We start from the raw sequence: 17,308 nt of genomic DNA on the forward strand, positions 1-17,308 counted from the left end.
AAGGTTTCATAATGTCACGACTCTACTCAAAAACCTCCAGTAACTTGTCTTTTCAAGTATTTGTCAGAGGGAAGAGGGAAGACGTGAATGGGTGTGTGTGTGAATGGCTTCTCCCACATCTGCAGATGCTGGCGCAGAGTAGGTGCTCCAGAACACTTGCAGCAAGAAGACACATGGGCACGGGCGAGGGGGTGAGGGCTGGGAGAACACAGTAGGTGCACGGGGAACCTGCTGGGCTCTGCTGGCCCAGGTGGCTGGTTCTCGCCCTCCAGCGCGCCGCCCCCCCCCCCCCCGCCCACACATAGGAGGGCCCCTCTCCTCCACTTGCGGTCTTGGAGCCCCGGCCCAGCCTGCCTCACCGGCCAGGCGGGGCTGCTGACGCGGCTGCGGGTTCCAGGAACCCTGATGGGCAGCAGTTCTGGGAAGGCGGCCGCTGGGAGGAGAAGTGTGGCCCTGGCCCCCTGCCAGGCTGGCCCAGCTGGCCCGGAGGCCAGAGGAAGCTCCAGGCTGGCTTAAGACCGTGGACTTTCAGGGGCCGGTGGCTCCTCCAGAGGGGCCCCCCACAGCCCCCGCTGTCATTGGCTTCCTCATCACATGCATCCGTCATGGGGCTGGCTGCATCCCATCTGCCGGTTTGCGGTCAGGAGAGGAAAGAGGAGCAGGGTGAGGGCGGCCTTGCACCCTTGTGGGCTCCGGAAAGGCCTGCTTGGTCACTGCTGGACTGCCGCTGGACTTGACATTTCCAGACTGGCCACTCATCTCCTCCCAAGTACAAAGAGTGAGTTAAGTGCATTGGGTCTCCCATTCAGAGGGCGTCCGACCTCTTCCCGGCTCAGGCTTTCACCAAGCGCTGCTGCCTGCCTCCCTGACCAGGGCTTTGTCACTTGCTTTTCTCTAGGCCTCAGTTTTGGCCATCACACCACCTCCCAGGGTGGCAGGGATTGCATTTTAAGAGGCAGCAAAAACAAGGGGTCAAGGTCGTGGCTTCTAGAGTGAGGCTGCCTGGGTTCAAGTCTTCGCTCTGGAATTTGTCCGTGCCCCAGTCCCCTCTGGTGTGACGTGAGGGGTTTAATGCTAACCTGCCTCATAGAGCTGTGTGCATAGCTCATCATGAGCCAAAGCTTGGCACCCCATGTTTAAGAACAGATTATAGGATTTGTTCTTGAATCTTAACCAATCGCTCATTTAATTGATGTTTACTGAGCACGTACTATGTATCTGTCAGGCACTGTTTAGGTCCTGGGGACAAAGCAAGGACCATAAAGCTCTGTCCTCACGGGGCCTGTGTTCTCACGCGGTGTGGGGTGGACAAGCAGTACATGTATAGACAAATAATGTAAATGTTATTGGTGATCTCTTACACTCAGAACATTGTGAACTAGCAGAATGAGCAGGGCTGTTTCAAATTTTGCCAGCATTGAATACTTCTTGGGTGAATAATCTGGGTCCTTTGCCTGTTTTTCTTAAAGGGATGTCTTACTGATTTGTGAGGTCTCTTTATATACAAAGGCCATTAGCTGTCTGCATGTAGATTGCTATCTTTTTCAAGTCTTGGCTTGGTGCCTGTTTGTTTGTTTGTTCGTTTTTTAATCAGAGAGAGGGAGTCGGCGGGCGGGGGGCGGGGGGAGAGGTAGAGGCAGAGAGAGAGCATCTTAAGCAGGCTCCACACTCAGCCCAGAGCCCCAACACAGGGCTCAGTCCCCCAATCCTGGGATCAGGACCTGAGCTGAAATCACAAGTCAACCAACAGAGCTGCCCAGTGGTCCTGCTTTTTTTTTTTTTAATGGTGCATTTTCATCTGGGGAAGTTGAAAACATTTTTGCAGTCGGCTCTTTCAGTCTCTGCCATCCACATTCTGAGATGAAGTAAACATTCACACGTGTAACCTCAGTGGTATGAAGAGAGATGGTGATAAGAACGTGACAGACATAAACGGGGGGGCTGTGATGAGGGGTAACCAGGGGGCCCCTCGGTAGGTGGGTTTCTGGGTGTCAAGGCTCTGAGGGAGATGAGGGTGAGGAACGTGTCAAGGTGCTCAGAGACCAATGGGGACCAAAGGCTCGAGGGGACGGGGACGGGGTAGGAAGGAATGGTGGACATGTCACGGGCCAGATCATCAGAGGGTTTAAGGGTTGGTTTGTTTGATTTTTGTTTTGGTTTTGGTTTTTGCTATTTTCTCATGCTTTTTATTTTAAGAAAATTGTAGACGCACTCGCAGTTTTAAGAAATAATAGAGTCAGATTCCCCCCAAGGGTGCCAGCTTGCAAAATGCAGTAGCCTAACCGGGCACTGACATTGATGCAATTCGCTGAGCGCCTGTTTCAAGGGCCCATTTGTGCGCATGCGCGCGTGCCTGGCGCTGCGCCCTCTGACCCCGCGTGCCCGTCAGTGTCTCCAGCGGCAGCCGGGATTCGCGGATCCCGGTGTTGTCCTTTTATAGCCACCAGGACCTCCCTTCCTCCTGCCGACTGTGATCTGTTCTCCGTCTCCACAATTCGGTCATTTCTAGAATGTTACATAAATGGAATCGCACAGGGAGCACCCCTTTGGATTGGCTGTTTACACTCTCGGGCTTGGATCTAACGCTGAGTCAGAGGTGCTCCTCTTGGACTGGCCGCGAGCCCTCGGCATCCCTGTCCCTGGGTGAGGAGGACACCCTTTGGGAGCCAGAGGCTCAGGAAGGGCTTGACCAGGCAGTGTGGGGCCTGGTTTCTGATTTCCCAATGACTCTGACGGGCCTGAGGGGCTCAGTAGGTTAAGCGCCTGACTTGGGCTGGTCATGATCTCATGGTTTGTGGGTTCGAGCCCTGTGTAGGGGCTCTACGCTGACCGTGTGAAGCCTGCTTGGGATTCTCTCCCTCCCTCTCTCTCTCTCTTTCTCTGCCTCTCCCCCACCCGTGCTCTCTCTTTTTCTCTCAAAAATAAACTTTAAAAAAAAAATGATTCTGCCTGTAGTGTGGCAAAGAGACGAACTGACTCATGTCAGTAGCTAACTCCTCACCCTCTGTCCTGCCCCTGCCCCTGCCCCATTGTTCTCTGTGCCCCAGACCAGCTCTTTGGGAAATCTTATACAACCCTGTTCAAAGGACCATAAGGGGCACCTGGGTGGCTGTCAGTTAAGCATCCAACTTCGCTCAGGTCATGATCTCACGGTTCGTGGGTTTGAGCCCCGCGTCGGGCTCTGTACTGACAGTTCAGAGCCTGGAGCCTGCTTCAGAATATGTGTCTCTCCCCCCCCCCACTTCTCCCCCACTTGAGCTCTGTCCCCCCCAAAATAAATAAATTTTTAAAAAATTTAATTCAAAGACCCTTTAAAACCACCCATTGCCTAGAGGAGGGACCTTTGACCTGGAGCTTTTAGCTTGGGCTGTAGGGGAGCTGTGAACCCCTACAACAGAATGCAAAATTGAGTGAGTGCACTTTTCTAGAAGGAGGGTTTGGAGTTTGCGTCAGATACTCAGACGGATCCGTGATCCCCAAAATATTAAGGACTGTGCCTTCCAGACAGAGATAGTGGTTAAGAGCCGAGGCCCCAGAGCCTGAAGACCCCTGTTCAGATCTCCTGACAGCCCTGGCTCTGCAGCCTTAGACAAGTCACTTAACCCTTCTGTGCCTTGCTCACCTCATCTGAAAATGGGGGGGATTATAGTACCTACTTCGTAGGGCTGTGTTGAGTATTGAACGAATTAGTCAAAATGCAGTGTTCACAAGGAAACTTGGCACATGGTAGATATTGTATGTTTGTTAAGTGAATCATGAGCCTATAGGATGTAGGGGGCGCAGAACCTTTAGGCAAAATCTTTCTAGGCCTTCTGGGATTTTCAGGCCCTCTTTGTGTCAGTTATGAACCTCTTGACAAGCTTCAGATCAGCAGGGTTTCTTCCAAAGGGATACACAGGTGTGGTAGGGCACCCTCCCCTCCCTTGTCCTAGCTTTCATATCTTTGTTAATACGACTTTCACTGGCTTTTTTGTCTGTTGGTTGTTTTTTGTTTGTTTGTTTGTTTGTTTTGTTTTGTTTTGTTTTTAAGCTGCTGCTCCATCTCTGGCACATGGGGCATTGGTAGACCACAAACGCCCCAAGTCTTTTCTGCTGTTTCTGGCTCTTCACTTGGGCAGATGACATTAGAAATGGGCAAGCAGGGGGCCAGCTCTTCCTTTTTGTGGTCTTTGGAGAAGCTGAAGGCACTGATAAGGTTGGAATGCACATTGGGGTCGGAGGGCAACAGACCTGGCTTCTGACTCTAGCCGGCTGTGAGACCTGGCAGGCAGGCTGCGTGACCTCCCTGGCCTCAGTTCCCTCAGGGGCAAAGTGGGAATAACGGCCTGGCCCGTGGGGTTCTCAGGCAGATTCAGTAAAGTACTGCTCCTGATGCACTTAGCCAAGCGCCTGGCACAGGGAAGGACTTGACAAGAGGGGTTGTGTTTATACAAGTCTTTGGCTCGATCTAGGGAAACCGTTTCCGGTCTCAGTTCTGCTCGGCCGTGACCTGGAGCTGAGCATCCGTCCGTGGAGGAGTGCAAACAGACGCTGGGCCTCAGCCTGTCGGAGGGGGACACGCCGTGCACGGCGTCCCCGTTGGGAGTGGCAGTTGAGTCGGGGCTTGCCTGCCGACTCAGCGGGCCGGGAATCCCGTGACTGAGTGTGGCCCTAAAATGACTTCTTCTTGCTTTGTGCTTGACCCGATCCCTTGGTGATTGTTCTTTTTAATTCCCTTATTTGTCTGCATCTTTGTCCTCCGTCCCTTGTGACGTTCAGGGAGGCTCTTCTGTCCCTGCACCTGGGCTGTGATTTTGCGTGAAACGTGCGGCCCCTGCAGGTCCCCGTGAAGCCAGCTGGGGAGTGTGTGTGTGTGTGTGTGTGTGTGTGTGTGTGTGTGTGGTTATATGCATACACATGCACACCTCAGATTGTGCCCCCTGAAACAGATCAAAGATGGCAACGCAGACGGCCATAGATGTGATGTTTTGTAGTCTGCCCTGTCACGGGCGGCTTCATTTGACCACCACAGCCCTGCTGCTATGTGACCTGGTCCGCACATCCTGCCCTCTCTGTTTCTCTTCATTCAAAATCAGGGCTGAAGTGACACCAGTGCCGTCTCTGCCATAGGATGCTGTGGCCGTGTGCGAACTTGTCAGAGGCAGTGTCACCAGGACTTCGTGGAGGACATCAGGTCCCAGGTCCACCACTGCCCTCCTGCCCCCCCCTCCTTCCTTGTTCTTCGCTGTGGCTCCGGATGGGAAGCGAGTTGGGGCTTTGAGCGGATACCAGGCTCCCCGCAGGGAGAGTTTCCAGCCCCACGCAGAGCCCCTTAGAGACCCCACATCCTGTCCAGAGTGACTTTATACCACAAACAGTAACTGAGCTGGTGTTATAAACCAGATACCACCGTAGCCACGAGGACCTTGGCAGTGAGTAAGACAGGTGCTGGCTCTCCGGATGGCAGACGGTTGACAAAGACCAGCTCTTGCCCGTCTGCCCCCACACCCCGCCCCCTGGCATTTTCTGAAACACACCAGCCAGGTCTTTTATAGACTTCTCCTGCGTGAGTTAGATGAGTCGACCCTTCCCGGTGGTTTGTGTCCTTGGGGCAGGAACAGCGGAGAAGCAGTGCTGTTCTCTGAGGATAGTTTCAGAAAGCTCGGGACCTTGATCTGTCCCATTCCTGGCGATGGTAACTCTGGCCACTTGGTGAAGCTGCTGCCTGCCAGGTCTCTGTATATAAAGTTATATACAACTTAACACCCACGTATATATAAGGCATAGGGTGTTAGCAAGGTAATAAGTGTTTTGGTTCTTTAGTTAATAAACAATACGAATTTTGTGGAGACATACTTAGAGGCCACCCCGGTGAGATACAGCTGCTCTGTCTGCCCTACTCACTGGTCTAAGTCCTGACGGACTCCTGCACCCATGTTGAACCCCAGGGGTTACCGTTGGTTACTGTACGCTTATTGGGGTGCTTCAGTTGTCCTTGTTTGGGCCAGGACCCTGTTTAGCAGGTTCTTCTGTATTTTTTTATTTCTTCTTATGTTTTAATTTTATGTTTGAGAGAGAGAGAGAGAGAGAGAGAGACAGAGCATGAGCAGCGGAGAGGCAGAGAGAGGGAGACACAGAATCCGAAACAGGCTCCAGGCTCTGAGCTGTCAGCACAGAGCCCGATGTGGGGCTTGAACTCAGGAACTGAGATCATGACCTGAGCCAAAGTGGGACACTCAACGGACTGAGCCACCCAGCGCCCCTCCTGTGTCTTTTGTTGACGGGTGCCCGTCATTCTTGGAGCACGTCCTGTCTGACACGGGGATTCCAGGCTTACCACGTACCTGCCCTGCTCCTGTGGCCAGTCAGTACCAGAAGCCGAGACCTGGGCGCGGGGATGGCATGATCCAATGTAACGCATCACCTGAGACCAGACCCTGGACTTGTAAGAAGGGGCACCGTGGGGGCAGTGAGCAAGACGGAAACAGGGTCTGTGGACCCCAAGGTGGTCGTGAGTCAGTGTCATTTTCCTGATTGTGACGGCTGCGTTGTGGCTGCGCTGTGGCTGTGTCCGAGAGCGAATGACATTGTTTTCTGAGATACACACTGAGCATTAAGGAGTGATGTGTTCATTGTGGACAGACGAATACACAAAAAGAATAACAGAGAGAGAGACTGAGAGGGGAGATGAAAGAAGAGGACAGCGAGAGGAAAGGTACGAGCTGGGAATGGCTCGGTGTGTTAGAGGCGAAGCCAGAAGTGAAGATGTGGCAGGTGGCGGGAGCGCCGTGCAAAGGGGCTGGGGCCCGGTGGAGAAGGAGGCACAGAGGCAGGGACACAAAGCCCTCCGTGCGCTCCGGACACCATGCAGAGTGCTTTAGGTCCACGCCTCATTCCACGCTGGGGTACACCTGTCAGGTCCGGCTCTGTCTCATTTCCACCCTGCAGATGCGGAAGCCGGTGCTGTGCACAGAGCCGCCAAGCAGCCGGTGGGCAGGGGGAGGGGCTTTACTGACCGCGACCCCCTGGGGACACGGAGGGCAGCCGCTCCCAGCATCCCCGGGACCTTGCCCCCACTCAGAGGGCGGCCCTGGTGCCTGGAGCGTGTGGGCGGGATCCCACATCTGAGCAGGTCTCCTTAACTAAAGTGACCGGCGACTCTGTGGGCCCTGACTGTGTGCAGGTCACTGTGGAGGACCCCATGGGTGTTAGCTCACCCTGTCAGGTGGGGCCTGGACAGTTACGGGGCAGGACCCTGAGGCATGGGGGGTAAGCGGTTTGCTCAACGTTCACAGCGAGTGAGTGACAGAGCAGGTGTTAGAACTCAGGAAGTGCACGACGCAGCCGCTGTGAGGAGAGGAGGAGTGTCCGAAACCAGACGCTGTGCCAGCCCGGCCTCTCCAACTAGGGACGCGTAGGAAAGTCTAGAAATGGACACAGATGTCTGCAGTGGTGTTTTTCCAGGTGATGGAATGGCAGCCGTTCTTTTTTGTTTTAAGTTTATTTATTTGTTTTTGATTGTAGGGGGGGGACATGCACATGGGGAGGGCCAGAGAGGGAAGGAGACAGAACCCCCAGCAGGTTCCGTGCTGTCCGCACAGAGCCCAGCCCGAGGGCTCCATCCCACAAACCTGGAGACCAGGACCCAGGCCGAAATCCAGAGCCAGTTGCTCCGCTGACAGAGCCACCCAGGCGCCCCCTGCAGGCACTCGTTTTGTGCGTTTGCACGTCTCTGTTTTCCGAATTGTGTGCCGTGATCACGTGTGGCTTTTGTCATGAGAAAAAAGACTGATGTCATACCTTAAAAAGAAAGAAAGAAGTTAAGGTGCGGATCAGAAAACGTGTGGCGGTGGCTCCCGACGGGCGGGCACCCGCGCCAGGCTGCGTGTAATGACGGAGCGGGAACAGTAACAAACAAGTCAGCATCCAGTGACCCGCGGTGGGACCGCGCTGACTTGGTGCTTTGAGTCTGTGGTGGTCTGGGGGTGATAGTTGATGATATGGTAAGTTTAAAATGGAAGTTTCAGCATTTTAGAGGAATGCGATTTGGGTAAATAAAATCTGTACTTATCACCCTGTTGGTATAGATACAAATCTGGGAGCGTTCATATGAATGGGTGCATGACCTTGGGGGTTGGGGGGATTTGAATTGTGTTTTCTTCTTGGGTGTCTGTACTTGCTGACTTTTACTCCCCAGCCGTGTGTTCATGGGATGCATTTAACACATTAGGGGCAGTGCACAATCCCGTTTATGCGAACCACAGAACACAGAGGTAATCTGTGCAGCTCGAAGTCGGGATGGCATTCTCTGGAGGGGGAATGAGCGTAAAGCACAAAACCCCGGGAGCGTGTAGTGGGATTCGCTTACTTAGCTCGGGTTCGGGAGAGCCAGCTGACCTGGGCGTGGCCGACCTCGCTGGGGTCACCTGTGTGCTTGTGGCCCACCTGGGGTCACTTACACAGCTCTGCCCATCTGCTGATCTCCCGCCCATGGCTGGCGGTGGCTGCCCACTGCTGTATGCCAGCGCCTTCCAGCAGGCTGGCACACGTGTTCTTAAGGCAGTGGTCGTGCAAAAGCAGGCTTCTGCCGTGCGTGCCTTTGGCTCCTTTCTGCTGCCCAAATGTAGTTATGTGGTTGAACCCAGAATCCAAGGCTGGAGGAGAATGCCCTGCCCAGGGTGGGGTGGGGGGGCTAGGAGGGGACGGGCACTGCAAGGTCACATGGATCCAGGAGGACTGGGAAGAATTGGGGCCTTTGGCGTAAGTCCAACACATTCAACAGCATCCTTTCTAATGGCCACCTAATACTGCATCACGTGGCTCTACCATTTATTTAACCAGCCTTGTAAGGCTAAGCAGATTAACCTCTCCAAAGTACATATCAAGGACTTCTAAATCTCCTAGGCGTTTAATTGGAGTTTTAGCATACTCGTGCATACAAAGGAAGGTTGAGTAGGGAAATAAATTAGGCAAGCATTGGGTAAAATGAAGAGAAAGAAGTTTCTTTGCTGTAGGACTTATCAGAGCCTTTACACACAAATGTGCCTTGTGGACTTCCGTAAGTTGCATAAACTTAGCAAGTCATAAGGATGTTTTTTCAAGAAGTGCCTCTTGGGACAGGTGTTCTGGACTTGGTGCATCTGGGTTGTGTTTCATGCTAGATAGATAGATAGATAGATAGATAGATAAAGATAAGGTGAGCTCCGGTGAACACAGACGGCTCATTCTTGGCACTAACGTGGCTCGCTTCCTCTCAGCAGGTGTCTTAGGATCTCCCAATGGGGCGGCTTTGCTCTGGGCTCACGTTCCCTGTGAGCTGCCTGATCCTGATGTGGGCGGCGGGCTCTGGTAAGTCACCGCCTCTCATTCATTCACGCGCTTGTTCATTCGGCAAAGGTTCATTGACTCTTTAGAGGCCAGGCTCCTGGGATAATCGCGAACCAAACACAGATTCTGGGGCTTGAGGAGTTTGCGTTGTAGTGGGAGGGGACTGCCAGTGACAGAGGGTCCTAATTATAAGTCAGTTGTGAAGAGTGTTAGAAAGTGATGGAAAAACACAGCACAGGACAGAGTCGGGGGCCCGTGTTTGGGGGGCTGGGGGGAAGCCAACTTTAGTTTTGGACACGAGGTGAGTTTGAGAATATTCGTTAGGCATCTAAGACTCTACCTGGCACGTAAAGTCCTTTCCAGCGAACGTGTGCAAACTGGTATCCACCGTGGAGGCTGTGCTGGCATCAGAGTGGGAAAGGCCCCTGCCCGGCTGCTGTTGGGCACTTGGATGATTTGGCAAACCTAGAACACAGCCTGCCGGGGTCACACCCCAGCCCTGCGCTGACCAGCTGGAAGAAATACCCCAGTGTTTCATCCTGCCCTTGACATTGTCTGAATGCAATGGGCAGCCAGAGGGCAAGGGCACCTGAGTGACACAGCCAGGGAGGGGGGCACAGTAGACGGGCTCAGGGAGGGCCCTCATGTTCTGGGGCAGATGCCTGCCGTGATGGAATAGACTAGAAATGCCCTTGGGTTTGGCCGAGGGCAAGTAGTGGAGTTGCCACGGGATGAGGTGGGCCTGCGAGGAGGTTGGGGGCTGTTCTTTGATATCAGGACCCCCCCAGGCAAGCTGGGGCACCACAGAGCCCTGCCCCCACCCAGCTGCAGAGAGACAGGCTCATAGCCATGCCTGGGACTGTGGTTTCCTGGCGTGGCCCCTCGGTCCCCCTGCTGCATGGCCCCCTCGCTGTCTGGCTCTGGCCGCTCAGAGCACCCCTGTGTCTCCCCAGGGAGCATCAAGGTCCTGCATGCGCCCACCTGCCTCTCCGACTACATCAGCACCTCCGTCTGCCGGTGGAAGATGGATGGTCCCACCAACTGCAGCGCCGAGCTCCGCCTGTCCTACCAGCTGGACTTTATGGGGTCCGAGTCAGCCACTAGGGGAGCCGGGAGTGGGAGGGGGCTGCGGCCCGAGCGTTCACCCCAAGAGCCCGCCTGGCCCAGGCCACGGTGCCCTGGGCTTCCCCACAGCTTACTGAGCTGCATGCTAGAAGCAAGGCGCCCTGGGGCGGAGCCGAGGATGTGATTGGGCCCACGAGGCACGCAGTCACCGGGCACACTGGGGTGTGCTGCACACCAGAACACAGGGCACGCTGGCAGATGCCTCTCCTACATACTAAGGTAGAGGGGCTGTGCTTCTTTTTATTTTTAATTTTTTTACATATTTAATTATTTTTGAGAGACAGAGACAGAGAAGACACACAGCATGAGCAGGGGAGAGGCAGAGAGAGAGAGGGAGACACAGAATCAGAAGCAGGCTCCAGGCTTCATGCTGTCAGCACAGAGCCTGACACGGGGCTTGAACTCCCACATGACCTGAGCTGAAGTTGGCTGCTTCACTGACTGAGCCACTCAGTGGGCTGTGCTCCTATATGTGGAATACAGGCCTAGACGAGGGATCTGCAAACTATGGCCCAAGGTCTGCATCTGGCCCACCATCTGCTTTTGTAAATAAAGTTTTATTGGCACACAGCCATGCCCACTCGTTTCTGTATCACCCATGGCCACTTTGGTGCTACGATAGCAGAGTAGAATAGTTGGGACACACACAGTGTGGCCCTCAAAGCCCCGAATATTTACTTTCTGGCCCTTTGCATAAAATGTTAGCTGCCCCCTAGCCTGGGCCGTGAGACATGGGGCAGCACGCCGAGGCTTGCCAGGGTCCAGCCGCACACTGGGCTAAGCCGTGCCATCCCGAGGTACTGCCGGGACACACACACACACACATACACACACGCACATTACAGATTCTTTAGTGCCTTTGTTCCTTCCCTTTCACTGGCTTCTAAGGGTGAGCCAAGTGCCGGGACCAAGACCACGGCCAGAGCCACATAAAAGTCCATGGTGGGTGTGGCGAGAGGCTGTGGCCGGCCAGGACACGAGGAGGGTGTTGTCCTCCCTGCACCCCGGTCTCCAGATCTGGTATTTAAGGCAGGGTGCCCAGGAGGCCCGGAGTGCCTGTGTTCCGTGCGGCACGCTCCAGGGACACCCGTGGGTCGCTGCCAGGCTCACCACCACAGCCTAACGTAATACCCGTGTCCGCAGGAATCGCACGTGTGTCCCTGAGGATGAAGGAGGCACAGCATGTGTGTGCAACATGGTGACGGACGACCTGGTTGACGCTGACGTGTACCAGCTGCACCTGTGGGCTGGGATGCGGATGCTGTGGCATGGATCCTTCAGGCCCAGCCATCACGGTGAGTGGGGCAGGGGTGGAGAGGGCGGGGGCGGGGGGCGGCTCCGGAACCCCAGCTGGGCTCTGGGGCAGGGGAGGCAAGCTCCATTCGGGGGAGCCAGGTGCACACAGTCTTCTGCGTGTCCCCAGACATGGTGAGATTTTTGCTCCTTTCTGGGCTCCAGCTTCCCATCTTTGAAATGGGGCTGGGCTTCCTCATACATCAGGTCCCCTCCAGTCTGTACATTTCAGCCACCCAAATTTAAGGGCCCAGACTGGGGTACTGAGGTGAGGCGTGCTTGATAGAAGGCACGCTTCCTGCAGATCACCCACTGAGCTGGGAGCTGGCCTTCCGCCCTCTGGGAACAGGCAGCTGCTGTTGCTTAGGACAGTCTGGACCATGGAAGGCCGACTTCGTCCCGGTAGCCAGAGTTCCCGCAGCAATTCACCACGATTCAGGGAGTTTCGGACACGCTTTCTTGCTGTGTGACGTTGGGCAAGTCACGTTACCTCTCTGAGCCTCCTTTTCCGGAAGAGAGCTCTCCCCATTTTATAATCGAATATAATACAGAGAAGGCACTACCCTGCCTGAGGTCACACAGCCTCGGAGCCACAGAGGAATATTCTTGCAGTTCCTGCCCACGCTGGGGGAGGGGGGTTTAAGTAGACCCAAGAACAAGCCCATGGTTTAAAATCATTTCTGCACGCGTGCATCGCCTTTGTAGTCCTATGCTCTCCTGGAGAGGATCGCTTCAAAGGAGACTAAGTTTTAAAACACACGCATCAAAAACGCTGCATAATAACACAGCATGTAGATGTGGCCCAAAGTGTGAAGGAACCGATGTGGAAAAAGCCCAGTTTTGGGTCACTGTGCCTTACGCATTCTGCCGTCACTGTAGAAAGTCCGGTAATCCCCACTCCTGCGACATTGTAATCCATATCCTGATGGTCCTCGGCTAAGACCACATCCACGCAGTGTCCCATCAATGTGCCACGGAGGTGTACTTGACTCAAAACACCTAAGTGGCCTGGGACCTGTGGACCACTGTCCTCGGGCAAGCGCCTCACCAGCCACTGCTTCTCCACAGTGAAACCCAGGGCCCCCGGAAACCTCACGGTGCACCCCAACGCCTCCCACACGTGGCTGCTGACGTGGAGTAACCCATACCCGCCTGATAATCACCTCTACTCCGAGCTCACCTACATGGTCAACATTTCAAACGAAAACGACCCCACGGATGTGAGTGTGTGCGCCTGCGGGTCTCTCTGCCATTTCTGGGGACTCAGGTGGGTGGGGACCCAGGCCCCTGGAGCTCGACTTCCGCCCTGGCTCTGTGTGCCCCGCTCCCTGGTCCCCCCCCCATCCATGGTGCGCCTCGCCCCCCCGTCTCCCCCTCCCTCTGTGGCGCGCCCTGCCCCACCCCACCCCTCCATGGTATGGTGCGCCCCGCCCCCCATCCCCCTACCCCTCCGTGGTGCATACCGCCTCCCCAGTCCCCATACACTTTCCTGTGTGCCATGCCTCCTGGTCCCCGCCCCCCAGTATCCCCACCCCTCCGTGGTGTGCGTCACCCACCTCCGTGGTATGCCCCGTCTCCCGCCGCCCCCTCTATCCCCGCACCCCTGCGCGCCTGGCTCCCAGTGTACCATGATTTTATGCAGCCGCTTGGTCCTCAGAGCATTTCCTTCTATAGGCTGCCAACGGCGGCTGATACCTGCTTTCCAGTCACAGCAGTGGTGGTGCGTTTCCTTTTAAAACGATGTATAGACAGTTTTTAAAAGGGAGAGCGGATGGACAGCACGTCATCAAGAAAATACTGGCAGGGGCCTACACACGGGATGGCCCGGCCTCTTCCTGGTTTAGTTTCAGGTGGGGCTGGAGATCATTCCCGGCCACCCATATTTGCCCCCAGGCGTCCCCGTGGGAGGGACCTCTGAACACCCTGGGCCCTGGCGTCCCACAGAACCGGGTTCCAATACCTGCTCCCACTCAGCAGCTGCGTGATCCTGGCCATGTCACTTAACCTCCGGGTGCCTCCGTTTCCTCCTCTGTAACATGGGCGTAATCAGAGCACGCACTCCAGACAGGCTCTCCTGCCTGGCACTAAGCGTGTCATAAACATCGTTCTCCTTTTCGCCCCGGCGCCACAGGCCTTGGAAAGCCCCATCTGCCTTGGCCTCCTACTCCTCGGTCTAGAACTCACAACGCGAGGCGCAGAGGGCCTCTTCTGAGCCACACCCTGTGTCCTGGCACCTGCTGCCAGGGAGGGGCCGGGTGGTGACCGACATCTCTCAGTCTCTCAGGTGTGGTTTCCCCCTTGGCACTGGGCCACGGCAAAGAGTGGGAGCAAGTCTGGAGCAGCTGGGGTGCCCCAGCGGAGGCTCAGCATGGGCAAGGCCGCCCAGATGCCAAGAGATAGGCAATTCCGTGTTGTAGGTAAACCCCCTTCCTGCATTCTGAGCCTGTGCAAAGCTTCCGAAGGCCGAAGTCTGGAGGGGAGAGGAGGGTGTCAAGGGTTCATTTGCTTACCGCAGTGCTCGATCCGGGTTCCAGGAATCTGCCCTCCCTTGGCCCGGCTCTTTTCTGCATGGGCTTCCTTTTGAGGCAGGGCGTGTGGTGGCCAGCGTGCCGGCCAGCACCTCCAGGGCCACGTGCCAAAGCCACAGGGGATGGCCCCACCCTTCCTAGTCCCAGTCAGAGTTCTGGCCGATGCTCAGGGGCCTGGGCTTGGGTCACTTGCAAATCTCTGAACCTGGGCCAGGCTGTGGGCAGGATGGAGGGTGCTGGTACTGGGCTCCGATTGGCCAGAGATGAGTCACATGCCCACCTCTGGAGTCGCGGGGGGCGGGGTCCGTTGCTCCCAAGCCACCTGGGCTGGGAATGAGGGACCAGTGGCTGCCCAGAGCAGACCCCGGGGAAGGGGAAGCAGGGGCAGGGCTGGCTATAACACCACCAGGTTTGGGACCTGGCCCTGGACCCCCAGCCAGCAGGTAGACTTGATCAGCGTACCCCAGCCTTGGCCCAGTGGTGTGTACATGCTCAGCGCTGCCCAGGGCTCGGAAGTCCTGGCTCAGCTTCTCCTGTGGGCAGGCAGAGGGCACGGAGACACCCCTCACCCCTGTCCCTGTCCCAGGCCTAGACCCAGATTTGGAAGTCCCCTCATTCGTCACTGGCCAGAGTCGGATCTCTAATCACAGGCTAGAGAACAGTGTGGGCATGATTGGTCTCGACCAATGAGGATGCATCCTGGCCCTGGAGCCAGGGGCTTACCCACCCTGAGCTTGGAGTTCGAGTGCCAGTGGCAAGGATGGGTGTCCCGCCCTGCTTGCTACCATATTGCAGACACAGGCTATGGCTCTGAGTGGGTGGGACCGAATCTTTTTTTTTCTTTTGAGGTATGATTGACGTACAGTCTTATATTAGTTTCAGGTATGCTACAGCGCAGTAATCTGACATTTGTACACATCGCAAAATGACCAAGGCAAGTTGGTTGCCGTCTGTCACCATGCGAAGTGAAAAGAATGTTAGTAACGGTCTTCCGCATGGATGACGTGGACGGGATCCGTGCTAAGAAGACACATTAGAAGTAGAATTTGGGGAAGGGAGCTACCCGTGGTCTTGGATAGTCTCTGGACAGGGTTCTGTAGTGGAAGCAGTTTGGGCCCGGGCATTGGAGGATGAATACGAGTTTTCTAGACAGGGAAGGAAGGGAACAGTAGGCCAGGCAGAGGGGAACCCCATGAGCAAAGGCTTGGGGGTATGAAGATCCGTGTCGTGTCCGAGGTTTACGGGGATGGGGGCAGCATATGCAGTAAAACAGCAGACAGTGAGACACCAGCGTGTTCGGGATCGTAAATGGTTACCATTTCTTGTGTGCCTGAAATGTGCGGGGCACAGCGAACATCACTGGTGGCTGCAAAGCCCCGCACGTGGGAGGGTGTCGGTGTCTCCATTTCAGTGGTGGGGAAACCGAGGCATGACTCGCCCGGGGTCCTGCAGCTGGAGATGGAGGAGTCGGGGGTGGGGAGCCAGGATCTGAACTCCAGAACCAGTACGTTTCTCCCTTGGATCTTTCTCTCAGGGATGGCCTCTGAAACACCTGGCCCTTTTTGTCAACAAAATAAAACAAAACAAAAACACGCCACAAGTTGTTCCTGGGAAGCTCCAATTTCTCTTCTGTTTCTCAATAAAACATCTCCCGACCCTGCGCTCCTTTCTGGGTCTTACGATTCCTTTGGCGACCTAGGTCCAGCTGTTGCTTCCTGCTTACTCACATTTAGAGAGAAAATAGGGCCGTGAGTGAGCGTCTTTGTCTCCCTGCCCTGGCTCCTTCTCATAACTCTCTCTCTGACCTCCGTTCCAACCCACGGGCAGAAGCAGGGCTGCAAAGGGACAGATGCGGCAGGGAGAGGAGCTGCGGGCAGAGGACTCAGGCTACTGCTCTGCCGTCAGAATCGATCCTGAACACACATTTCGTTTCGTGTCTTAAAGGTTTTTATTATTTTTTTTGAACACTTACTATTTTTTGAGAGACAGATCATGAGTGGAGGAGGGGCAGAGAGAGAGGGAGACACAGAATCCGAAGCAGGCTCCAGGCTCCGAGCTGCCAGTGCAGAGCCCGACCTGGGGCTCAACATCACAAACTGAGAGATCATGACCTGAGCCGAAGTCGGACGCTTAACTTACCCCAGTGTAGCGGCTTTGAACAGCACGCGTTTTATTGACCCATGTTTCTGGGGGCCAGGAGTCTGGGTGAGAGACCTCAGCTTCGACTCTCCCAAGGGCGCAGTCAAGGACACGGCTGGGGCTGTGGTCTCATCTGAGGCTTGACCGGGGAAAGGTCTCTCCCAAGCTGTTGTGTGGTTGGCAGCGTTGTTTCCTACGGGCCTCTGGACTGAGGGCCTCAGGTTCTCGCTGGCCCTTCCTGGGAGGCTGCCCTCAGTTCCTTCCCTGTTGTCTCTCAAAGCTCAGCACAGGAGAGAGAGTCTGCTAGCAAGCTGCCATGATAGCCTTACAGAATAGAACCCCGTGGCGGGTCGCAAGCCCCACCCACACTCAAGACTTGGGGATTCCACAGCAGCGTGATACCAGAGGGGGGTCGCAGGGCCATCCCAGAGTCTGTATTCTTTTTTTTAAGTTTATTTATTTATTTTGAGAGAGACTGTGCAGAGAGAGAGAGGGAGAGAGAGAATCCCAAGCAGGCTCCACACCTTCAGCGCAGAGCCTGGTGCAGGGCTCAAACTCACGAACGGTGAGAGCATGACCGGAGCCAAACCAAGAGTTGGAGGCCTAACTGACCGAGCCCCCCAGGTGCCCCTCTTTTTTTTTTTTTAACATAAAAGGCAGTGGACAACATATGCTACTTTCATTACTTTTTTCGCTTGATAACAGGTCGTGGAAGTCCCTTCTCAGGAGTTGGAGCAGGGCTGAGGTTCTAGGCCAGAGTTTGAGCTTGACTATGAAGGGTCCAGAGGGCCCATGATGGGGAGAAGGGAGACACCAGTGGCTTTGTCTGTGCTTTAGAAAGTCACTCTCATGCTCCCTGTGTGCCAGGCCCACACAGGACCTGTATTAACCATCTTAATCCTCACACCAGCCCTAGG

General features: G+C 55.3%; 1 protein-coding gene across 2 annotated transcripts in view; it reads left to right on the plus strand.

The window, feature by feature from the left end:
- The first annotated feature begins 520 nt into the window (after positions 1–520).
- The window catches only part of IL4R (interleukin 4 receptor), a 28,156-nt gene continuing 11,368 nt past the window's right edge, over positions 521–17,308 (plus strand). The window contains exons 1-5 of one of the 2 annotated variants that reach the window (XM_029946439.1): positions 521–778; positions 9,240–9,327; positions 10,260–10,392; positions 11,575–11,726; positions 12,793–12,944. In XM_029946439.1, coding sequence (XP_029802299.1) covers positions 9,258–9,327; positions 10,260–10,392; positions 11,575–11,726; positions 12,793–12,944 — 507 coding nt within the window. In that variant the 5' untranslated portion in view covers positions 521–778; positions 9,240–9,257. Of the gene's footprint in view, positions 779–9,236; positions 9,328–10,259; positions 10,393–11,574; positions 11,727–12,792; positions 12,945–17,308 lie in introns of those variants that run through there. The other variant, XM_029946440.1, reaches the window with a different exon arrangement.

The sequence above is a fragment of the Suricata suricatta genome, chromosome 8, assembly GCF_006229205.1.
Source record: "Suricata suricatta isolate VVHF042 chromosome 8, meerkat_22Aug2017_6uvM2_HiC, whole genome shotgun sequence".
Classification (NCBI taxonomy): domain Eukaryota; kingdom Metazoa; phylum Chordata; class Mammalia; order Carnivora; family Herpestidae; genus Suricata; species Suricata suricatta.